The 25,136-nt window shown below is 43.1% G+C and overlaps 2 protein-coding genes across 7 annotated transcripts in view; one reads left to right on the forward strand and one right to left on the reverse strand.

The window, feature by feature from the left end:
- BTBD10 (BTB domain containing 10) overlaps positions 1–20,620 on the reverse strand; it is a 58,235-nt gene extending 37,615 nt beyond the window's left edge. The window contains exons 1-3 of one of the 6 annotated variants that reach the window (XM_073347656.1): positions 20,503–20,620; positions 9,709–9,775; positions 5,721–5,850 (exon numbers count right to left, since the gene is read on the reverse strand). In XM_073347656.1, coding sequence (XP_073203757.1) covers positions 5,721–5,821 — 101 coding nt within the window. In that variant the 5' untranslated portion in view covers positions 5,822–5,850; positions 9,709–9,775; positions 20,503–20,620. Of the gene's footprint in view, positions 1–5,720; positions 5,878–9,708; positions 9,776–20,436 lie in introns of all 6 variants that reach the window. The other 5 variants (XM_073347655.1, XM_073347657.1, XM_073347658.1 and 2 more) reach the window with 5 other exon arrangements.
- Positions 20,621–20,976: 356 nt separating this feature from the next.
- The window catches only part of LOC140913836 (uncharacterized), a 30,271-nt gene continuing 26,111 nt past the window's right edge, over positions 20,977–25,136 (forward strand). Inside the window, exon 1 of the mRNA XM_073350642.1 lies at positions 20,977–21,182. Within this exon, the coding sequence (XP_073206743.1) occupies positions 21,124–21,182 (59 nt within the window). The 5' untranslated portion in view covers positions 20,977–21,123. The remainder of the gene's footprint in view (positions 21,183–25,136) is intronic.

Genomic DNA, 25,136 nt, shown 5'->3' on the forward strand with positions numbered 1-25,136 from the left:
GCCCTGATCCCCCTCCTGCCCTCTGAGCCCCTTGGTCCCAGCCTAGAACACCCTCCTGCACCCCAAACCCCTCATCCCCAGTCCCCTGCCCCATCCCAGACCCTGAACTCCTCATTTCTGGCCCCATCCCAGAGCCCTCACCCCAACCCCCAATTTTGTGAGCATTCATAGCCCGCCATACAATTTCCATATCCAGATGTGGCCCTTGGGCCAAAAAGTTCTCTCACCCCTGTCTTAAGGCAACCAGAGAGGAAGGAGAATTCATGGCAGGGTCAGCCCTAAAGACACTTGATAAAGGGAATTGTCTCTCAGGCTTAAATTTTAATTTAAGTCTAAGTCATGGAGTCTAGTTTTTAAAGTATTTGTTTCCACTTTTGAGTCACTAATTCCAACATTTCCTCTCCTAATATATCCTCTCATGATTATTTCAGTCAAGTGAATTAGAGTTAGCAGCACTACATACAAAGACTCTGTTCTGACCTTCCACAAGGAAGCAGCAGTTAAATTAACTCCTGGGTTTATTTACAAGTCAGGATCTCCCATCATAAGTTTTCTTACCAAGCTTTTGTCCGACTCCAAAACCCCTCAAATAGAAAGTATGGATGTAATTAGAGTCCTTAAATTCTATTTACATATTCATACAGACTCATCTGTTTCTTGGGCTCTCAAGAAAGTTCAACAAGATTCCAGATTCACCATATGTAGGTGAATAAAATCTTGCATTAGTTCTGCACATAAAGCCACAAGAATCTTCACCCCAGAGCAGCATTCACAACCCACTCTTTTAGGGCCATAACCACCTTCCTGGGTTGAAAGGAGAAAGGCTTCAGCAAAAGAGAGTTGTGTGAGGCCACCATCTGGCAAACCTTACATACCTTTACAAAGCATGATATATCAACCCTATCAGCCTCCTCAGATGGCACCGAGTGTAGCTCATTGCTTCTCACCATTGTTCAGTGGAGAACAGATAGGGACAATCTAGAACCCACCCAAGGCCTTTATACATTGATGCTGGCAACTAGACTTTTTAAAAAATATATAGAACATCAGACTAAACCGTATAATCAAATTTTCCACAATAAATATGCTTAAGAGCTAAGAAAGAATCCAACAGGAGAAAGCACAGAAGCCAGCCAGTAGAAGGCAACAGATGGTGGAGAAATAGTTGTGGAAACTGGTGACTGGTCACTTTGCCCAGCAAGTTAAACCACAGAAGAAAGCTCATTAGCCTAACTTTTCAAATGTTTCATTACAGAAATTGAGTTTATCGATAGGAAAAGTCTCCCTTGCAATAAAAGACAGGTTAAATCAAGGATAAATGCTGATGGTGCTCCAGTGATGACAGTAGGTAACTTGGTGCCTTTTTGGGAAGGTTACATGTATCTGTATTTTAACTTTTTGTAGTGTGGATGAAACAGTTATAAAAAACTGTGAGTGAATCAAGTTACAGATTCATTCATCACCTATAAACATGTCCCAACCACCAACAAAAGCCATATTTGAACATGGATGTTCCTAACCTATAGTGACAACTTGGAACGCAGATAGGCTCTTAGAGGCAAGAAGCGTGGAAAGTGATTCAAGAAAGATTAATAATTGTGGTCTTGGGAGTAAAAAAACTAAGTTACAGAGACTGACATGGGAAGGCATTATGGTGTAGCCAAAATCCTTCTATCATGACACATATAGGAAATAACAGAATTCAAAAGTAAAATGAGGATGGTTTCGAACTGAGCATCAGCTGAACATAATCAATGGTCAAACAAGTATTGACGCTCCAAGGCAGAAGAGGAAAGGTAAAGGATGAGCTTTGAAACAGCCATAAACAACAGGCAAAGCTTCCATCACATGTTAAGAGGGAATGCTTAGAGAAATAGGATTAGGAAAAAAAAAGTTTACAAAATGTGCTTTACAAGTTTATAAACAATGAAAAAATTAAATTAAAAAAAAATACAACAGCTGTACCTACTACATAGTTGTAACTATTTAGATGACTCATGCTTAAAGAGCAGTTGAAGTCCAAAGAGTGACTAAAAATGGCACCTCTTTAGTCAACAGGTCTGATTTCTACAATTATTCAGTCTTGTCTGCTTATTTTAGTAACAGAATTTTTAAAAATTAGTCCAACATATATGAAAGTCAGTGTGACAAACATTAATATCTGTATGCCATTCATTATTTTCTATACTTCTCATGTCCCTTCTAAATTAAACAATTCCTACCTATACAGTCTCTTCATACAGAAGGTTCTCCAGGACTAATTCATTTTCACCCCCAATCTCTGAATCCCTTCTATTTCTGCCATGGCTATATTTTATTATTCGCATGCTAGCTTGATGAGAGTTAGCACGAGTATGTCTTGTCAATCTGGGAATCGTACCCTCAGCTTAAAGTACACATGTATCCTGTGATGAGCTACTACAACTGAATAGTGAGCTCAGAGAGGGAACACAGAGGCATTAACTTCACTTATGGGACTGAAACATGTTAGATCTGGGTTCTACGTGTAGGCTTTTTATTTTTATATTTTACACTTGAGTAAAATCTGTTCAGCCATTTTCTTTTTACACTCTCTCTGAGTTAAAAAAAGAGGACCCAACAACATTTCCGATATGCCATTTGCTGCATTTAGCAAGGCACAAAGTGAATGAAACAGAATTCTGAAGTAGCCCTTGTCCGATTATCAACCTTGTGCAGGACAATTTGCAAATAGCTCCAGATCATGCAGTCTCTTTTTTAAGCCTAGTAAATTGCATTAAAACTATATGAAAAATGCTACAGTTCCATGGTTACACCCTCAAATCAGGAAATGACAGTTTGTTTGTACATGCCACCTTAACTTTGCTCCCTTGTTCAGATGGCTTAGAATAAAGTCTAGTTACATTACTACCACATGCAATTTCTCAAAACATTTTTTCCCTACCATGATGTAAAGTATGCCCTATAAAGTGCAACATGAATGAGGCTGGGGTACCCAATCCTCATAACCAGCTAGTGCCTTGTGAGTGAAGGCCTTAAGTTTGTGTCCTAAAAAGCATTTTTCTACTATTTTCCACTAGCTCTATGCAGATTTTAGGTTCTTCTTTTGCAAAGAGCACCCAGTAAGTTAAGAGCAATACTGAATTGACTGGTCACCTAAAAATACTAATTCTATTCTATAGCACACTTTGTTTTCTAGTAATTCAGTCCTTTGCCCTAACACACTACTTTTCATATATTTCAATGTCTCAATGTGTGAAAGAGACAAACTTTTTTCAATACAAGTTATTTATTTTCAGCTGAAACAATTAAATCAATTTCTTGTTCAAAGTTTCCCAAAAGGTGTCTATATTATCCAATGGTCAAATGTCAGTTTGGATACTTTCCCTTCAAAATGTATATTAGCTTTTTTTGGGCATATTATACAGATCCATCACCTGTAGAGCACTTAGCACTACCAAGTTATTTATCTTTAAGGAGAAGACATGTATTTGCTTGAATTTACTTTAATTTATGCTTCATTTTAGAGACATTAGTGCTCAATAATATTAATTTCACTGTTTTACCAGATGCACATTTGGCTGAAATACAGTTATGCCAATTGCATGTCTTCCATATATCTCCTAATGTAATATTAAAACTTTATATTGTAAGTTATTTGATACAGCAATATCCCGTTACTGAGGGACAAAGGTTTAGCAATTCGAAAGGGAACATAACAATCTGGTCTTATGAATTTTATTTCTAGCTCAACTGTTGAATCACTGTGTGACTTGATAATCATTTAACAATTGAGTGCATCAGTTTCCCCACCTGTAAAATGGATAGTCTAATACAGTGGTTCTCAAACTTTTGCACTGGTGACCCCTTTCACATAGCAAGCCTCTGAGTGCGACCCCCCCCATATAAATTAAAAATACTTTTTTATATATTTAACACCATTATAAATGCTGGAGGCAAAACGGGGTTTGAGGTGGAGGTTGACAGCTCGCGACCCCCCCATGTAATAACCTCATGACCCCCTGAGGGGTCCCGACCCCCAGTTTGAGAAATCTTGGTCTAACACTTACCTATCTGAGCAGAATGTTGTGAGGTGTAATTAATGTTTAATAATGGCTCATGTTAGGATATAGATATTCAGGCCTGTCTGCAAAAGCCTGTACTTTAAAAATTTAGGTGTATTCTTATCACTAGTTCTAGAGGTATAAAAGAAAGAATCAAAATCACTGTCTGCCGATGTAAGGGCCTTCTCTTACTGTGACAGTCTGAGGCCCTGTTCTTAGGCTAAGGCCTTTGGCTAAGCAGCAGAGGCAGCCATAAGCTGGGAAGTGAACGGTCACATCCTCACATTCCAAACTAGTCACATTGAAATAAGGTGCTATTGGGCTGTTAGGAATACAATCCTGACCTGATAGTGCCTATCACCTCCAGAGAAAGGGAAGTGCCTAGGAAAACGTAAAAGGAAACTTAGTTTGATAGCATCCTGTCTGGCAAGAACTCACTTATCAATAGCTGGGATGTGAAATCCTCACTTCTGTATTGTTTTGTCATTATAGTTCCCACTTTGCTATTGTTTGTTTGTATAATCTCTGTCTGGTTCTGTGATTGTTTCTGTCTGCTGTATAATTAATTTTGCTGGGTGTAAACTAATTAAGGTGGTGGGATAGAACTGGTTACATAATCATGTTACTATATGTTAGGATTGGTTAGTTAAATTTCAGGAAAATGATTGGTTAAGGTATAGCTAAGCTGAACTCAAGTTTTACTATATAGTCTGCAGTCAATCAGGAAGTGAGGGGGTGGGTGTGTGTGGGGAAAATGGGAACAGGGAATGGGGGTAAGGAAATTGGAATCATGTTTTGCTAAAGGGGGAAATGGGAACAAGGACACAGGTGTAAGGCTCTGTGGTGTCAGAGCTGGGAAGGAGGACACTAAGGAAGGAAACTGGAATCATGCTTGCTGGAAGTTCACCCCAATAAACGTCGAATTGTTTGCACCTTTGGACTTCGGGTATTGTTGCTCTCTGTTCATGCGAGAAGGACCAGGGAAGGAAGCGGGTGAGGGAATAAGCCCCCCAACAGCTCAAATCCTTGAACAGACACATATGTGAAGAGAAACTTTTCTAGAAAAGTATGTTTGTAACTTAAGCTATTGTCTCGTTTAGCTTCTATTCTGAATAGAACAGCTGAAAAATAAATTTACTCCCTAAACTGTCTTCAGATTGCGTATTTACAAAGCATCTCAACTTGAAAAATCCATATTTAGGTAAAGAACTCCTTTAGCAGTCAAAAGCAAGCAAGTTTGCTAAGCAAACAAAGAGCTATAAAGAGTGAAACTCATGTAAGCAAATATTAATTCATCCCCATGAGCAAGCTGCAAATAACCCAAGTGTGCTGTTAAATAATGCCAGCTCACTGAAATGATTACCGGTGAATAAAGTGTCTGGTGTCCATCTCAACTATTCAGGTATCCACGTAACAAGCTACAAACTAAGTGAATTCATAATTCATTTAATTTGGAGAAGACTAAGAAACAAAACAGCAGAACAAATACAAGTGAAGATTAGGAAGGCTGATAATTATTTCAATAAAACTAATTATTTCAAGTGACATTTTTAACTAGAGTTGCTTTAAAAAGAGAAGAACTCCCACATTCATGACAGGACTTGCCACAACCAAATATAGTTGTTTTTAGAATGAGATTTACTGTAGCTCTGAGATGCGATTGTATATGGCACCTACCTTGAATGTTTACAAAGCTTATGTGGTCTATTATGCAATTTTCGATCCCAATTCTCTGGATCACTGGAGTTACTGTCATAAGGATGAGGCCGTCCTGCCATCCCACTGCAAGCTTCCTCACACTATTGCTCTGAAAAGCATACATGCAGCACTCAACCTACATTAAAAGAGCAGTGTCAACCTTTTACAATGCCATAAAGAAAGATGAATTCAAAGTGCTCCATTAGTTTATATTAATGAATACAGTATATTCTAGTTTTTGTATTCTTCAGTATCCACGGTGCAAAACAGAGCTTCTCTCCTCTACCTGGCTGCTAAAACTGTGTTTTCATTATAAGAAGTGTAATCCTATATACTTTAATAAATAATTTTAAATTTGATTTAATTTATTCCATTGTGTGCAGACAAAAGGTTATTAATTAGATGTTACAAGCACAATAGAAACACTTTTCAATATCATTTTAACTACATAAAGTTAAATAATTCAGAAACAAACCATTTATCTACTACAGGAATCCTTGAATAGGAATAGATTTGAATTTTCTTAGGTATAAAATGTTATTGTCTAACAATTAATGGTTCCACTGTTCATCCAATTGAAACAGAATTAAAAAGCACCAACTTCATAGTTAGCAAATAGTGACATTATAGCCTATGCTCAAAATCCAATCAGAAAGATTTAAATGTTAAATATACTGAAAAATCCTACAAATTCTAGAACAGACATAAGAATTAGATGTGAATATCTAACTATAAAGTAAAGACTTTGCAAACCCGCATGCTTAAATTGTTTCTCAAACTGAGACCAAATGCTTAGTATGTGACTCATCCATTAAGAGTACTTTTAGGTAAAACATTAAATTTATGACCGATAAAAGATACAGCCAATCCAAATCAAATTGTATAAAACAAGTTACATCTGGAGTAGACAATACATTCTAGAGAGATTTGCAAAGTTTTCTAATCAGTCAAGCAATTCTTCACCATTGGAAGAAGGACATGCTTTACTGATCATGTAAGTAGTTAACAATTTTCTCTAGGCTTTCCATATCCTATGAAGATCAGAAGTAAATTATTTCAGAAAGCATCTGCTATATTGGTTTGGCCAGATTAAGCTGAATATTCTGTGATCTTGTCTTCCTCTGCCTTTTCACTGTTACTCAGATTTCAGTTTTTATATACTTTAATAATGAAAAATTACTCTCAAAACTAATGAGAATGCCAAAAAGTTTCTATTGCCCAAGAAGAACTGAAAATGTCTTGTTGCTTGGAAAAACTTCCAATAAAGGCAAACAGTAAAACACAAGACTCTTGGACAGAGTTAATTAAGAATTTAGAAGACAGAATTTGGTTAGTGCAAAGGAATGGAAAAGCACAAGCCATTTTTAAAATTAATTTTGTGAATTATGTTTTATAATTTGTGATGTCCATTTCAAACAAATGAACAAATAGTTCTAAAAATATTTACTGAAAAATCTATTTAATACATGTAAGATCATCTTTTTCAGCTAGCTGTTTAATTAGTCTGCACCATTATCAATACTTCTATATATATGCTTAAGCTTTTAACTTCAATGGACCACTCAAACACACATGATTAAGCACAGGCATAAGCGTTTATAGGATTGGGGTCTTAGTATCTTAAGAAATGTTCAACAACTCCCCCATGCATTTCTTCACCAAACATACAGACTAACAAAAATCAATGGTTGGTGTGAAGAATGAGGGAGGGATGGTGTGTGTAATTTTTAATATAAACATCATATGCCCTGATATTAACCTGCCTGAACACCAGAGGTTAAATCAAAAAATGCTGTGAAGGAGAAAAACCCACAGGAAACAAAACAATGGCAAATACAAGGCTCCTTGAGGGAACAATGGGAGGGGGTGGCATCAAATAAAAAATATTCTGGCTTCAACCAGGCCAGAATGGCTTCTCCTTCTCCAGCTGAACCTAGGATCAAAGATGATCCTTAAACCTCATAGATGCTAGAAAAAGGAGGGATCGAGTGAGTAACCAAAGGCTACCCAAGTTGTATTAGTGAAAGCTAACAGACTGACACATGCAAAGACAGGAAGCCTGCTGCCACAGTACAGGCTGTTTCTCCCTGCCAGCGACTGAGTCAGCTGGGCTGAGGGGAACCTACAAAAGCTGGCATGAAAAGTTTAAGGTGTAAGCCCCAGGCGTGTATGCCCTATGGATTTTACCCTGTGCTCTACACACTTCAAACCTTTGAGGAACAAATAAATAATGCTTTGTTTTGAAGACACTGTTTCTATATCACTGCAAACTTATACTATCACAAGTTCTTGAATGGAAACCACTGCAGATCTCAGAACCAAGTTGTGCCTTCGTGGTCATGAATCAAGGGAGCTAAGCCCAAAAATCCCATCTAAGAGTGGTTTGACTGCACAGTTACACCCTGAGTGAGGTGCAGGGAAGCCAGGAAGTGGTACACTCAAGAGAGCTAAAGGGGCCTAAGGTGCAATTTGCCCTGTAATCATAGCAGTTTGACTTTTGAAATTGTGGCCTTGAGAAACCAAGAGAATTATAGCATATCCTACAAATCAACAAAACATCTGTTTAGCGCACAAAGCAAACATAGAAGCAATAGTATTAAAGTTTTCGGTAGTAAAAAGCATTTTGACAATATTGGTGTCAAACCAAGTTAAAACAAAAGCTGAAACTGCTACCTCTCATGATTCACAATTAGATGTCAAGATAAACAGGTTAATGAGTAAAAAGAAAAAGGAGTACTTGTGGCACCTTAGAGACTAACCAATTTATTTGAGCATAAGCTTTGTGAGCTACAGCTCACTTCAGCTCACTATTTGAGCATAAGCTTTCGTGAGCTGAAGTGAGCTGTAGCTCACAAAGCTTATGCTCAAATAAATTGGTTAGTCTCTAAGGTGCCACAAGTACTCCTTTTCTTTTTGCGAATGCAGACTAACACGGCTGTTACTCTGAAACAGGTTAATGAGTGTCTGCCTAAAGAGGCAGGAAGAAAAAAAGTCTTAAGTTTGTCTAGTAATTAAGGCTGAGGCAGGCAAACTATGGCCCTTGAGCTCCCGGCCAGGGAGGCTAGTCCCCAGCCCGTCCCCCGCAGCCTCAACTCACCATGCCGCCAGCCACAGGCCTGTCCCAGTGCTCTAGACTACGTGGCTAGCTCCAGCCGGGCAGCACAGCTGCCAGTCCTGGTGCTCTGAGCAGCATAGTAAGGGGGCGGGGAGCGGGGGGGGGGGGGTTGGGTTAGGGGCAGGAGGTTCCAGGGAGCAGTCAGGGGACACTGAGCAGTTAAATAGGCATGGGAGTCCCGGGAAGCCTGTCAGGGGGCAGGGGTGTGGATAGGGGTCAGGGCAGTCAGGGGATAGGGAGCAGGGGGGGATTGGATAGGGGGTATGGTCCCGGGGGCTGGTTAGGGGTGGGGGATCCCGGGAGGAGACAGCCAGGGGACAAGGAGCAGGGGAGGCTGGATGGGTCTGGGGTCCTGAGGATGGGAAGTGGGAGGGGGCGGATACAGGGAGTTGGCCAGGCTGTTGGGGAGGCACAGCCTTCCCTACCTGGCCCTCCATACAGTTTTGGAACCCCAATGTGGCCCTCAGGCCAAAAAGTTTGCCCACCCCTGTATTAAGGGATGCTAAGTTACTGCAGCACTAAAAGAGCTCAATGACTCATTATATGTTAACTGAAAATTTAGGTGGCCAAAACATGAAGTGTATGTGACAGTTCGATAACAAACCTGAAGTTATGTAGGTCGTTACTGTACTTACCATTTATCAAACAGCAATGTTTTTGGTGCTTAATAAAGGAACCTGCAATCTAGTTCAGACTCAGAAAAAAATGGATAAGATACTGTGTATTTCTGTATGAGCTGATGGTGAATTTAGTAGTAAGCTAGAGATTGTTAATATTAATTCATAGGTGCAACACGCCATATATTTTCAGCCCCCAAATAGTATTTAATGAATAAAAGATCTTTTTACATACCACATTTCACCTTGAATTGATACAAACTGCAAGCATCACTGATTCCACTATTAATGTGGGGTCCCCTCTGGAATGATAAGCAGCAAGTTTAGCAAAAATGTATCTGTGTAGTTTAGGACAGGAAGTAAAGAGTACTTTTTCTAGTTGAAACTACACAAGGAATTTAGGCAGGCAGGCAGAAGCGTAAATAGTCACGCACACTAGAATTTGGCCAGAACACCAATACTCCTATTCATAGGTTTGACTATATAGATTCCTCTGAAACCTCCCCATCATTGCTGAAACCTGGTCTCATTTAGATCTATTCTGAGCAGTGACGTGGTGCTAAGAACACCTATACCCTATCTACTCTAGCACTCCTGTCATACCTACGGGTAATGTTTTTCCAAATTACTTGCTCACACCCCATATTCTTTATGTAAATATGCTTATGATATGGATATGGCATAAAAGATATATTTTATGCAAGATGGGTCTTTTAAGATATCATGGAAAAGGTTATAATTTACTGAATGTGATTATCCAATTTTTATGCATGTATCATTTCTGTATCTAAAGTTAGGAATATTGACTATGTATGGATGTGTATTTGGGGGACACCCACAAGACAACAGTCTTGATGGGCCAATAGGAAGAAACAATAAGACTTTGAAGATACTAATCTCTCTCCTTCCTGAGAGGCATCCTGGGTCATTGCAGTGACACTGATAGGTCAAGTGGTCCTGTCATCTGGTAAGAAACACCACCGTGGATTTCTAGTAATTTTTCACTAAAAGGAGGGTGAGATCGAGACTGGGAAAAAAAAGATTCCCGCCTTATGTAAATCTTATTTAAGGCAGGGGAGTAAGTTGATCTTGGTTCACTCCTCACTGAATACCCACCCAATATGACTGCTGGAAACACCGAAAGAAGAAGGACAAAGGGAAAGGGAGAGGAGTACTGAAGCCAGGCTGGAAAAGGGATCCATGTGGTCTGTGAATAAGATACCTGACGATTTAAGCTGCAAGCAGGGTAGCTAACCTTCAAGAATTTCTGCAATTTGCCCCAAAAGCAACATTTAGGGTGAGAAGTTATTTCTTGAAACCAATCTCTTTAAGATCTTAAGCTTAGTATGCGTGGTTTGTTTTATTTGCTTAGTAATCTGCTTTCTTCTGTTTGCTATCCCTTATAATCACTTAAAGTTTACCTTTTATAGTTAATAAACTTATTTCTTGTTTATAACATAACCCAGTTTAATTCAATTAATATCCGGGGTGGGGTGGGGGAGGAGGGTGTAGAAGCTGTGCTCCCTTGAGGGAGAGGGTGAATTTTTATGAGCTTGCGCTGTTCAGACTTTTCTATACACTGCAAGACAATATTATTTTGCGTTTACTCCTCCAAAGGGGGTGTGCAGTTGAGTGCAGAGCAATATCCTAGCTGAATCTTCCCATAGAGAGCTGCTTGCAGACTCTGTGATTCTACAGCTGGTGCATCCCTACGTGTGTGTGTGTGTGCTTCCAGAGGCCGAGAACCTGATTCAGCAGAACAGGGAGAGGGAGCCCAGGCTAGTGCGGCAGGCAGACTCAGTGAAACCTAGGTACATCAGGTGACATCCCAAACAGGGCGAGGGCGGGTCTAACCCATCACAGCTCCCTGGACTATTCTAGACTATATCTACACTAGGAGAACTTTATAAGTATAGGTATACCAATATACTTTACCAGCAAAGCACTCCGAGCACAGACAGAAATAGAACAGCAAAACTGTGCTTTATATGAGTATAGTAAATCTACACCACCCCCTGAGCAAAACAAGCTATACCTATAAAAGCACAGATTTACCAGCCCATTGTAACTGTATCTACAGTAGGGGATTCTTGAGATACAGCTGTGTCATCAGAGATCATACCTCTTCACACTCTCGACTAACATAGCCATGCCAGCAAATATCCTAGCCTTGGCACCTTACCCTTCAGCTCAAGTCAGCTGCCCTACCAGAATAAGTATGAAGCAGCTATTTTCAACTCTTTTTATAAAAAATAATGTTTGAATATTAAACAGCTCTCAATTTAACTTTTACACTGGAAAGTGATGCAAAAGAAGCCAAACGCACTAAACTGCAGCTGAAGTGGCAGCCAAGCTTCTGAAGGGAAAGGAGCAATTTAAAATCTGCTTTTTCTCCTTCAGTTTCCTCATCCTCCCTTACCACGTTCATCTTTGTTCTGTCCATCAACTTTCTCTCTCTCCCTTCATTTAATGTAACAGACACAGGGATTGTGAGGAAGTTTGAGATACTAGATCTGTGTACCACGGGGAGACAGTGTGCAGCTATGTCATCATCAAGAAAGCCCAACCCACAAATGTTCCCGATCATATATTGTAACAAAATGTTTCAATGTAGCACATAATAAATAAGCTCTTACACAGGAATTCTTCCCAGGATCCTGCATTGTCCTTAACTGGATGCTTCAGAGACAGGCAAAAACTCTACAATGCCTGTGGCTTTACTATATGATGGGGAAAGTACTTACTTCCTGACCATAGTTAGCAAACAGGTGATGCCCTAAAGAATGAGGATTTGCACCACTGTATTTTTTTTAAATCATAGCTAATGTATGTACAGATGATATTTTTACTCATATAAATTGCTTTTTGCATCAGCTTTTTTGGTTCAAGTTTATGTCAGTACAAGTGACTTTTTTCAGCTCTTACTGCTCTAATAAGACCAGGTAATAAGAGAAATGTATCAAAACATAAAAAAGGTATGATACCACAGAGAGAAGCTGTGCAGTAGTCTGAACTGAATGAGAAAACATTTGCCAATTTAGAAATAATAACTAATCTCACTGGTTCATTTTTAAACATTTCACTGAGGCAAATCCACTTTTACTGCAATTAGTCTCCCCAGGTAACCAACAGGCTTGGGAAAAAACAACATTAAAAAAAAGATGACAGATTTCCTCCTACCCCAGGGATCATACAAGATAAGATAAGAATCTGGGATGTGCACAAAAGATATACTTACAGTCACACACACAGAAGGTCAGACATTGACATGGACCATTAGCCTTTAAAATGGTAAAATGAGTTCTGTCTTGCGACTGAATAATGTAAGTCCATAAGGGGAGGATCTCCTATTGCACTCTGTACCTCATTTGGCAAATCAGAATACCTTAGCTAGGATGGGTGTGCGGTTACTATGTTTGCCTATCGTCTCACTGCAGTGTCAATGGCAACTTAGGGTATGTTGTCACTACCCGCCGGATCGGCAGGCAGGCAATCGATCCAGAGGGGATCTAGTCTAGACATGATAAATCGACCCCGAGCGCTCTCCCGTTGACTCCTGTACTCCAGCGCCGCGAAAGGCGCAGGCAGAGTCCACAGGGGAGCAGCAGCACTCGACTCACCGTGGTGGACACACCACGGTAAGTCAATCTAAGTACGTTAACTTCAGCTACATTATTCACGTAGCTGAAGTTGCATAACTTAGATTGATCCCCCTCACTAGTGTAGACCAGGGCTTGGTCTCTACATGCCCTTGCTTTAGCTTCCTCAGGCAGTTTATAAAATAATGGGGATAGTTTATCCCAGATATGAAAGACATAAATTAGCTAACAAATTGATAGTTGTATGCACATTTGTTGTTTGATAGAATACTACATCTTATCTTCGCAATCTGGTTTGGTTTTTTGTCTCTTGGGATCAGGAGAGGAGGAACAGACTTTCTTGACCCATCATGAGTTGTATGCACAACTGAGAAATTGGGGATTGGGTAAGAATATCTGAACCCCTTCTGTGTAACACTGGTCAGCTTTCAGTTATGGGAAGGTACAGGCTCATCAAGAAGTCCATAGTTGGTGTTTTCATTCATTCATTGGCTGGCTATTCTCAGAGCCTCTTTCACCAGAGGTAACAGAAAGACTATTTCCACCTCTTCCCCCCACCCTCCCATCACCACTGACTCCAGATCCAGAGACTGTCAGCCACTCTCAGATGTTCCTGGAAATTCTTGAAATCATGAGATGGACATTCTGACATTACAACCACAGAATTGCCTGGAGTTAAAGAGAACAGTGGCAGTAGGTGCTCAGCAGTACATTTATATAAAGCTTATATTAAGCAGTGGTCCCCAAACTCTGGGGGCACATGCCCTGGGGGGGCATGGAGGAACATTCGGGGAGCAAAGCAGGGCCCAGGGCAGCCCCCATGGGGGGCAGAGAGGAAGCACCACCCAGCTATGCTCTGTCCCCAGCTCCACTCCGACCATGACCCCCAATCCCCACTGCAGCGCCAGCCCCACTCCCAACCACAGGCTTGCTCCCGACCATAGGCCTCCTGGGGGGAGGGAAAGGGGAAATGACCAAAAAAGTTTGGGGACCACTGATCTAAGCTCTTGAGCTTCCACTTCAAAGCTAAGTGAACTGAAGGGTTAAGGCAAAGACGTCTGCTGAAAAGATGCAGCCATTTTTCTTCAATATATAAATCTAAAAGGATGGACTTATCAGCTTTTTTGAGGGAATCTGTCTTTGGTCTTTTGAATTTCAGGCATTGAGCCCACATCTCCCAATAGGGTCAGAGGACTAGTCATCTGTAAAGCAGAGCCACCCCATTGTAAAGCAGAGGGATTCCACATATGGCCTTTTAAGTGCTTACAACATCTGAACTGAACGAGTTGATAGCTCTTGAAAGGAAAGCACCACAGGCTAAACCTCAGACTCCCTAGCAGTGAAGTTGATCCCAGGCACTAGAATCCACCTCTCCAAGATGTGGTATATTTGACACATGAAAGGGAGAGGCAGAAGAAGATTCCCTGTTTTGTGCCACAAAGGAAAAAAAACCTAACCCAGTGAAAATTGCAGCAGACTTACCTCCCAATAGCAACTCTCTCTGTTGCCAGATCCTAGGGGGGAAAAGGAAAAGAAAAAAAAGTGGGGGGGGGGGGGAAGGGAGGGGAATTATCAGAATTTTCAGTGCAACAAACAGACTCTTTGGCACCTGGGAACTGGATGTAATGCTATCCATCCTCACTGAGGCACTGATGCTGAAGCACTGAGACACCTGATACAGATGCACTGAAACCCAATGCAGCAGACAAAGGTCTCCAAAACCAGATGGACTGGATGCTAGAAGGCCTCTAACATACAGAAGTGGCTGGCATGGAAGATGATGCAGTATCATGCTGGCTGTAATGGGGTGGCCATTTAATGAGCACCCCCTCATAGCCAGGGGTCACTTAGCAGGCCCCCTGCCACTTTTAGCCCCCCTCATGTGAGCCCCTTAATTGCTACACACAGATTTTCATTTAGATATTAAATCAGCCCCAGACAAGGGGTGTTCACAAAAACGGCTCAACAATCCTCAGGGTCCCAAAATAAAAGTCCATCACCAGACTACAGTCCATACTTTGATCTGGTGTCTTCTTTCTCAGCCAAGCTCTTCTTCTGTCCTACTCTGTTCTCACAGCCCATCCTCCCAGCTCTTCCTATCTGGAACCTACCTTCCTAGACCCCCAAACTTCTAGGGTCAAACTCCATCTGGATTTCCCTACAGGAGCCTTCTGCTTCTCTGTCACAGCTCCCTGTGCTTCTCAGTCACAGCTCCCTTGATCTCAAGTCTTTCATGCAGGAGCTCTTCATACACTCTGCAGTTTCTCCACAATTTTCTGAGCTTTCCACTGCTCTTTATAGGGCAATCACTGTGATCTCTCCAAGGTGTGGCTGATTCTGTAATCAGGGATGGCTAGCACCAGGCCTCCAGTGGCACACTAATCTGTTACACTGGCTATGACATCAAATTTAGTTGTGAGACACATGGCTCCATTTCTTCAACTCCAAACAAACACTGCCAGCAAATAATCCTCTAAAAGTTCAATAGGTCTTTCCACATTGACACTGAAGCCAATGTTGAGCTTGACAGAGCAGACGCCTTCCAACTCTAGGTGCCTGATTTTGGGGAATGCAACTACAAGAGTGAAGAGTTCTTTGGTGGTAGCTTAGCCTAACCCTCAGTATCAAATGTAAGTGACAAGTCCTTGGACATCAAGCTTTTGCTGGCAAGGAAGTCTGCTGGATGCCTGTTCCTGATTCACCAGATAGGGGCCAGGTACTGCACATTGACTGCTCCAGTTGATCAGTAAGAGGATAATATTCAATTTGCCAACAGGTAGAATTTAAGGCTAATACCCCAAACTCTACATGTATGACTGGTAAAAATCTAATACAGAGAAAGCAGAGTAGGTACAGAAAACTCACCTGTTGCAGACACAGTACCCTCAGAGGAATACATCTTAAAGCTGAACAACAGACTCACAATCGCCCAAGCGTCACTAGAGCCTGGAAAATGGAATGCCCAGTGGGACCAAAATTTTGACAAAAGTCACGCTATTAAATATTCCAAATTTCTAAGTTAAAATACTAAACTTCACAAAAGGGACAGACAGTCAGTTTGCTGCTCAGTGCCTACAGTTGTCAGAAGAATATGAATAGCAGTTGAACTGCACTCCTTTATATATCCTTAGCTGGGTTGAGATGAGGAGATAAGCAGGTGTGCTTACAGTCCCAATGAAATCTGCTTTGTAAGAAGTTCCAAGTGAGCATTTGCCATTGGCGCGCGCACAAATCCAACCTCACCTACTGTGAAGATCCATGTCTGTTGAATAAATCTGTTGTAGACTTAAGTACACATCTCCTATATAAAAGCTACTTTACGTAGCTGTATATCAACCATAATTACTTATAAAATGTTACTAAATTGACACTGATCAAGCCTAATTGATAAACATACCCTGCAATACACTATTACCTAACATTAGGTTAGGTGAGATGCAAGTAATTCAGAACTTAGAATAGCACCCATGTACTCTACAGCGATGTTAAGAAAACTTCCCCTCATGAATAAACAATAGGTGGCAGTAGAGTGAAACTGACAACATTCTCACCTGTGTAACAGCAGATGTAGACGAACGGTAAGTTTCACTTTACTGCTACTGCAGGAGTTATGGAAGAGAAGGGTCTAGTCTCACAACAGCACACACCTAAAAGCTTGTCCTCCTACTTTTCAAAGGACATCAATAAATCAGCTCAGTGAAATTCAGTCACTCAGCCTGCTCCTATTGATTTCAATGAAAGCAGGAGTGGACTCATCTTACAGGAAAGCAAAATCTTACCAGCTACTGCAGGACCAAATAGAATAGCAATTCACAGGTTAATCACTCATCTCCCAACTTATTTGCAGGGCTAGAAATCAAAAGGCCAGTCACAGCTATCAACAGTTCAACTGCCTCAGTAAGTGAGAATACCACTCCAGCAGAACCATAATTAGCTCAATACTACTCAACACCAGTGACAAAAGGATCATGGAATAAACTTTGACTCACTGCCCAAGAACCAGGAAGGGTTTATAAAGGAGGAAGTTGCAGCAATCAATGAGCTAATGCAGGGGAGGGAAAACTTTTTGGCCTGAGGGCCAAATCGGGGTTGCAAAACTGTATGGAGGGCCAGATAGGGAAGGCTGTGCCTCCCCAAACAGCCTGGCCCCCATGCCCTATCCGCCCCCTTCCACTTCCCACCCCCAAACTGCTCCCCCTCAGAAGTCTGGACCCATCAACCCCCCCTGCTCCTTGCCCCCTGACCGCCCCCTCCCGGGACCCCTTGCCCCTAACTGCCCCCCCCGGGACCCCACCCCGCTCCCTGTCCCCTGACTGCCCCAAACCATATCCAAACCCCCGCCCCCTGACAGGCCTCCCACACCTATCCAACCCCCTCCCATTCCCCGTCCTCTGACTGCCCCGCCCCCCCGAACCTCTTCCCCAACCAACTGCTCCCTATCCCCTGACTGCCCCCCGGGACTCCCGCCCTTTATCCAACCCCCCCAGCTCCCCGCCCCCTTACCATGCCACTCAGAGCAGCAGGAGCTTGCAGCCCTGCCACCCAGCCGGAGCCAGCCACACCACTGCGCTGCCCAGCAGGAGCAAAGGGCCAGAGCACTGGTGGAGTTTCGAAGTGAGGCTGCAGGGGAGGGAGGACAGCAGGGGAGGGGCCAGGGGCTAGCCTCTCCAGCCGGAAGCTCAGGGGCCGGGCAGGATGGTCCCGCGGGCCCTATGAGGCCCACAGGCCGTAGTTTGCCCACCTCTGAGCTAATGGGTATTTCTACACAGCAAAGAAAAACCTGCAGCTGGCCCATGCCAGCCAACTCTGGCTTGTAGGGCTCAGACTGCAGGGCTGTTTCAGGCTGAAGCCCAGGCTCCAGGACACTTGTGGGGTAGGAGGGTCCCATAGCTCAGGTGCCAGCCCGAGCCCAGAAGTCTACACAGCAATGGAACAGCCCCTGAGCCCAACCCAGCTGGCACAAGCAAGCCACAGGTTTTTCTTTGCTGAGTAGACATACACATGAGGTTTTGGGCAAAAGTTTTAGCTGTGTGGATGGAAGAAAACGTCCAGTCTTAGAGATGCCATCCAGGGAAAAAACTGCTAGATTTAGACAGCCTGGATATGTGGGAGTGGAAAGAGAATAAGTCAGAGATGAAACTGAGACTGCAGTCCTGAGTAAAAGAGATGGCAGCTGGGGACAACAACAGCACCAAGAAAGGGGAGAGAAGTTTAGGGAAGCGAGGGGAGAAAATAAACAGTTCTGTTTTGACTACACTGTCAGGTTGAACTGAGAGATGTATATACCATCATTGTTTGTTATGTTACTGTAGCTTGTTGGTCCCAGGATATGAGACACACAAGGTGGATTGGGCTTGAATGCTTGTCCATTCCACCTAGAGAAGTTGGTCCAATAAAAGACATTACCTCACCTACCTTGACTCTCTCAAATGTATATACATAAGGTGATGTAGAAAGATTTTAGTCTGGATAGAAGGAGGCAGGTGTGAAGTAGCAAGGAAGATCTGTAAATCTGCATAATGATGATAACTAGAGCTCTGCTTTTGAATGAGATCACCCAGATATAATGTGCAGAGGGGGAAGAGGAATCCAAGAGCCTTGTAGTACTGCCACTGAGTGTTGAAGCAGGGATGAGGAGTATCCTGTGAATGAAACACTGAAGAAACAGTCTCAAGTAAGAGGAGAACCAGCAGAAGACAGAACCATTGCAAGCCAAAGGAAGGACAAGATTTTAAGAGCATAACTGATGTCAAAGTCAGTTAACAGATAAGAGTGACGAAGATGGAGTACTTGTTTGTGAATTTTGGTGAGAACTAGTTAGATGAGTGAAGTGGGCATTTCCCAAATTGGAAAGGGTCAAGGATGGAGTTGAAGGAAAAGAACTCCAGACAGGTGTTAGATGACATTCCATGAGCTTAGAGATGAAATGGAGGAAGGAGACGAAGTGACAACTGGAGAGGTGAGTGGGGTTGCAGGTGGGTTTTTATGCTACGTTGCTTGCAGCATTGGTGATCGACTGCATTTCACTCATCCAAAAACTTGCAATTCCATTTTCTCAAAGCAATTTTGTCAGAATGCGACATTACATATTTCAGGCACCACTACAGCACTACAAAGCGTATCTTCCAAAACAGACACACACTTTGGGGCAAAGAAGCACTCTCAATAGTTTCAGGAAGCTCAGCGGAAAAGCTGGAGCTGCTGAAGAAAACATCAGAACTAAGACTTCATCAAGGTAAGGCAGAGTTGCTGGTCAATCAGTACATTCACCATTATGTGTCTTATGGAAGTGGTTTTCAACCTGTGGTATGTGGGTCCCTGGGGTCCACAGACTATGTCTGAGATTTCCATTTGAAATTTAGGGGTTTGCAAATGAAAAAAGGTTGAAAACCACCATCTTATGGTCCTACAATAGGATTTCACTGTAAAACATTGACAAATTCAACATCACCAAAAACAAATCACAAATCCAAAAGAATCAGGGACAGGCTACAGTCTTAGCAACGCCCCACTCACTGTTTTTACCTAGCCACCCACTGAGAGTAGTTCATTTTGGTGTTGAGAGAGAGGCCCCAAAAGCTAAGTGCCCTGCTTTAAGCGATTGAACACAAAGAAATCTTTCACTGTTCACTAGACATCACTGAGACGAAGGGATGTTAATTTCATAGGAACCTGCAGAACTGCCCTATACAGTTTAATCACGGTTTTTAACTGGCACACAAGAGAACAGAGCTCCTTTCAATCCCCAACAGGAAATACAATTCTGACACGTGACAGAAAACCTTCATTAACACTATGTATTACTAACATCTCCAACCATTTCATTCAAAAGCTACTAGTATGACTGGCCAACCAAGGGCATCAGGAAACAAATCCACTGTCCATGTTCCCAGAAGGCAAGATATCAAATGTACACAGAGTACCTTAGGAACGGTTATTTATAACGAAGTAGCACCTTATAGTCAGTAACAGCAAACCTGCCACGGGGGAGGAAGAATGGTCAGTGCTTTAAAGGGCCCAAAGCAGGAAACTGAAAGGGGGGGGTCATTTATCTACACCCCTGCCACCCCCAGCCTCTGCCTCAGCCCCAGAGACACCCCACTTGTGCGCCCCGCAGCTCTGCCTGCTTCCCCAGCCCTACAACCCCGAAGCCTCGCCTCGCCGCCCGGAACCTCCAGTCTCTTCCCCAACACAGCTCCGCTCCCCCTCGGCCCAACTGCGGGCTCCACAGCCCACTCCCGGCCACGGCTTCGCTCCTACGCCCCCAGCCCCTTTCTCCCCACAGCCCGCCCTGCCCCGCTCCGCTCCACAGACCGGTTTCGCCCCCGCCCCGCTCCGCAGCCACCCAACCCCACTGCCGCTACCTCGCTCCCCATCCTCTCAGCCCCCGCCTGCCCGGGGAGGGGGGGTCCGGCCGACCTCGCACCTACCCCGCCAGGTTCCACGACTACGGCCGCCTCGCTCCCAGGCCGCTCCCGCACCTCCCAGGCCGCTCGGCCTCGGCTCGGCCGCTGCAAGCTCCTCCTCCCGCGAGAGAGGAGGAAGAGGAAACGGGAAAGGGGTGAAATATCGCGAGGTTTGCGCCGAACGCGACGTATTACACGGGGGGCGTGTAGCGGGCTTGCTGGTTTCCAGGCTCTCCCCAGGCGGAAGTTGGGGGGCGCGGGGGCGCCAGCTGGTGAAACCGAAAACGAGGTCGAGGGGCGTGTCTGTCGCCTGTGCGACGTTCGGTGCTCGAGAGTGCCGGCGGGGGCGCCGGGTGTGCTACCAGGGCGTCCCCGGTCTCCATGGTGACAGGGTGGCGCCCAGAGCCGCCGGCGGCAGCAGTGGGACAGGCCGCGGGAGGAGATGAGGGGGGAGGGGAAAGTCGCGTGGGGGCGGGGCACGTGGAGGAAGGCAGCGTGCGGGGACCCGGAGGCGCCGCACAGAGGAGGCTCTCCAAGGGAGCCGAGCAGACGCGTGGACGCGGGGGAGATTGACGGGCAGGAGCGGCCCCCTCACCTTTGGCACAGCAGGTTACAGGCCATGGGGGGCAGGACAGAGGGGCGGGAATGAACCGGGGGATTCTTCGTTCTCCGTGGCAGCTGCCGGTCTGGGTGATGGCAGTGCGGTGAGGAGCGCGACAAGCTTGGGCACGATGATCCTTGTCTCATCCAGCCTCTGTTAGCGTGGCTATAGGGGGCCGATAAGAACCTATAGACAGGTCGCTAGCCTGCTGCCAGTTTCACCGACTCGGCTGGCGGGCATCTCCTCCCAGCGGTCAGGCTGCAGAGAGTTACAAAACAGAGAGAATGGAGAATGGAGAATGGTCAGTTTAGATGAGCTATTACCAGCAGGAGAGTGAGTTTGTGTGTGTATGGGGGTGGGGGGGATGTGAGAAAACCTTGATCTATGCAGGAAATAGCCCGACTTGATTATGTAAAGAGTTGTCACTTTGGATGGGCTAGCACCAGCAGGAGAGTGAATTTGTGTGGGGGGGTGGAGGGTGAGAAAACCTGGATTTGTGCTGGAAATGGCCCACCTGTTGATCACTTTAGATAAGCTATTACCAGCAGGACAGTGGGGTGGGAGGAGGTATTGTTTCATGATTTCTGTGTGTATATAAAGTCTGCTGCAGTTTCCACGGTAAACATCTGATGAAGTGAGCTGTAGCTCACGAAAGCTCATGCTCAAATAAATTGGTTAGTCTCTAAGGTGCCACAAGTCCTCCTTTTCTTTTTGCGAAAACAGGACAAAACATCATTCTGTAGGTAAGAATGACAGACAGGCCCTGAAAACAAAGACATACTCCTGTTGTTTTAGTGATCAGCTTTATTGGGCCAATTTGGCCTACCACCTGTAATTTGTGGCTGGAAGGGATGTCATTTTGCCACATGCTCTGAACTTTGGGATATGGTGTCATGCTCTTGAATTATGATCACAAGATCACCCATGCTGTTGAGTTTTCATATGCTTGTCGTTTTGAAACCAATACCACAGCATTAGATTTGGATCCTGGCATTTGAATCTGAATACCCTGGTAAATTGAGAGGGTCTAGATCTGTGGTTACAATTTTGGCCCAAATCACAAAGTATAGTGATGAGGGAGGAACTGGAGATGTAGATATATCAATTCAGTAGCTATGAAATTACTCTGTTCTCCCCCATCTATATGGATCTTTATGTTTCTCAGAGCAAGAAAAAATGGATAGAAACTAGATTACTGATGGAGGAAAACCCAAGGTGAGGCATACAAGTTGAAGCGCAAATAACTTCTACATGCCTGCGTTCATAGACTCTCTCTTCTCGTCTCCCTACAAACATGCTCAAAAGCTGTGGGGATGAGTTGCTTCATCGCTCTGCCTACATAACACAACCCAGCATTTCTTGCATAGAGGTGCATTCATCCTTTTTCACTGAGCTCACCCATATCCACGGTTTATTGAGATACCCGGAACTGAACATCAGCTACATGTCTAACATGACACCTTCCTTCCCCTGATTTAGTCCATTTAGAAGTCCTAGACATACTAATCAAGAGCAAGTCATTACTGTCTGGAGAAAGAGAGAGAAGAGTAACTAGAATCCTTGTAATAGAGGCTGTCAACACCATGTTTGAAAAAGGGATATTACCTCCCACCTTAAAACCTACTATAGTCTCCCATTCATAAAGAAACCTTTATGAGACATAACAGATCTAACTTGGTACCAAATCTATTTCTTAGCAAGCTAATCACACAGCAAGCAAGTACAAACTCCAAGCCAATCTTAGATCCTCTCCATTCTGGACAGAAATAAATCTGAAACAGTGCTGGTGGTGCAGATGAATAGTCTCCTGCAATCCATGGACAAAGAACATCTGTTCCCATACTCTTAGACCTCACTGTTATAAGATACTCTGTCCCACTTAAGAGATGAGACAAGGGTCAAGGGAAATGCTCAGAAATCTTTCCTTGAAGGCTATACTGGGAGGGTGCTGCTGGACAACTGCTTTTCCACCACCACTTTTTCCATATTTACATTTAGATTCTATGAGAAACTGATACTTTATGGGCTCAACTGCCAATGATGTGCAAATGATGCTTGACTCCCTTAATCCTTCACAGTATATGCCACAATCTTGCAGCTATCTCCATGCAGCTATCTCCATCTTGCAGCTATCTCCATCTCTATCTCCATCTAGCTAGCACATAGATGAGAAAAGAGTTGGCTGATGTTAAATCTAAACAAAATGAAGAGTTAAGCTTGTAAATCTGATCAAGAGAGGGCCTCTAGTAGCTCCCAGTTCATTTCAAGAATGAATTAAAAATCCTATTATTAATTCATAAATCCTTTAAAAGGCTGGGATTGTGCTATCTCAGGGATCACCTATCCATCCACGACTCTCCTAGATAGTTATTGTTATGCTCCACATGCTAGACAAGCTCAGTTGTTTGGTGCATGCTCCATATGGGAGGAGAATAAACTGACCCCAAGCCTGAGTGCATTCAGGTCCAAACTCAATGCTCACCTCTTTTCTAAGGATCTTATCCAGTATTATTATTAATTAAGTATTTTATATTAGGGTAGTGTGCAGGCTGATACCTCAGTCACCCGCATTGTACTGGGCATTGTACAAACACATACAAAAACAGTCAATTCACCAAAGAATTTACAGTCTAAAACCAGTGACATCTTCTCCCTTGGAAAGCTGGAAGAAGAGGATGGAGAGAGAGGAAGAAGAAAGAGAAGGAAAAATATTTGCAGTGCAGGGAGATGAAAAGAATAGAGCCCCCTTTGGACACAATCTTACACATTTTAATAATTATTCAGTTCTTAGAACCATGTAATATGAACTGTGGCAGTATGCCTGATAGATGGAGATAGAATTGTTCCAGTAACATGCGTGACAACCTGAGTTTGGGGGGTACCAGGTATGAGAATGCATTGCTAGCATTCACTTTGCAAAGGATGATGTCCAACTAGTGGAGAAAGTTCACCAAATTGACTCTGATTCCAGAGATTGAAACTCAATATAATCTTTGCCTGGTTCGCTCTTTAAAGTTTGCTCTGAAGTTTCAGTGTGTTTATATCTCTGGCCTTGTCTAATGCATTATCAGGGCTGGAACTAACCTTTTCAGATAGGGAATCATTAACAAATAAGTCTTAAACTTTACATGAGATGTGTCCATGAAGCTTTTCTCCCTTATAACTTTAAATGGCATATGAGAAAAACTGGAAGCTTAACTACTGAATGCAACAAAATGTGATTCAGTTAAATGAGCTCTCTCTTTCTGTCCTTTAAAAACAGAGAGGTAAACCAGACTATTCTGGAAATCCATCATTAGGACAATAAAATGCCAACAAAGCTAGCACAAAAGACAAAGTAATTAGAATCAAGAATGTGCTACCTAGGCAAGGAGTCAAATGTTATATGCTGTTTAACAGCAGTCTCAGCAATATTCAACAGCAGTATTTAGAGGAGACAATGCCAGCAGCAGCAAAAACAACAGTAGTTTTCTCAACTGACCTTACAATTTCTTCAGTTTTTACTGGAGTATATTTTGTAGGCTTTCATTGCTGTACTATCATTCTGCTTCCCCAGAAGTAAAACAATTATTAGTTATTAGTTCTGCACAGCTTTTGGAATTTCTTTTTGGGAGTATTCATAGCCTCTTTAGGGCTGGCAGGAGTCAGCATCTGCCATGATTGCTGATTTAATTATGCCCGTTGTTTCAATAATAATTCAGTAGTGATTCATATATGGAATATTTATGTAATAAATTCAGGATACAGTATTTCCTTTCTCCCTGCAGGCAGCTTAGTAGTGTCAAAATTAGGAGTGTGATTCTACACACTCTCCATGGGAGAGGCCTTGAGCATGGTGTTGCATTCCTGGCCATCTTGGGTAATAGCCATTGATGGATTTATCCTCCATGAATTTACCTAATTGATTTTTTAACCCATTTATAGTTCTGGCCTTTACAGCATCCCCCTGACAATGCGTTCCACAGGATGACTGAGCATTGTGTGAAGAAGTACTTCCAGTTGTTTTAAACCTGCTGACTATTAATTTCTTTGGGTGATCCCTAGTTCTTGTGTTATG

Source organism: Lepidochelys kempii, chromosome 6 (genome assembly GCF_965140265.1).
Source record: "Lepidochelys kempii isolate rLepKem1 chromosome 6, rLepKem1.hap2, whole genome shotgun sequence".
NCBI classification, from domain to species: Eukaryota; Metazoa; Chordata; order Testudines; family Cheloniidae; genus Lepidochelys; species Lepidochelys kempii.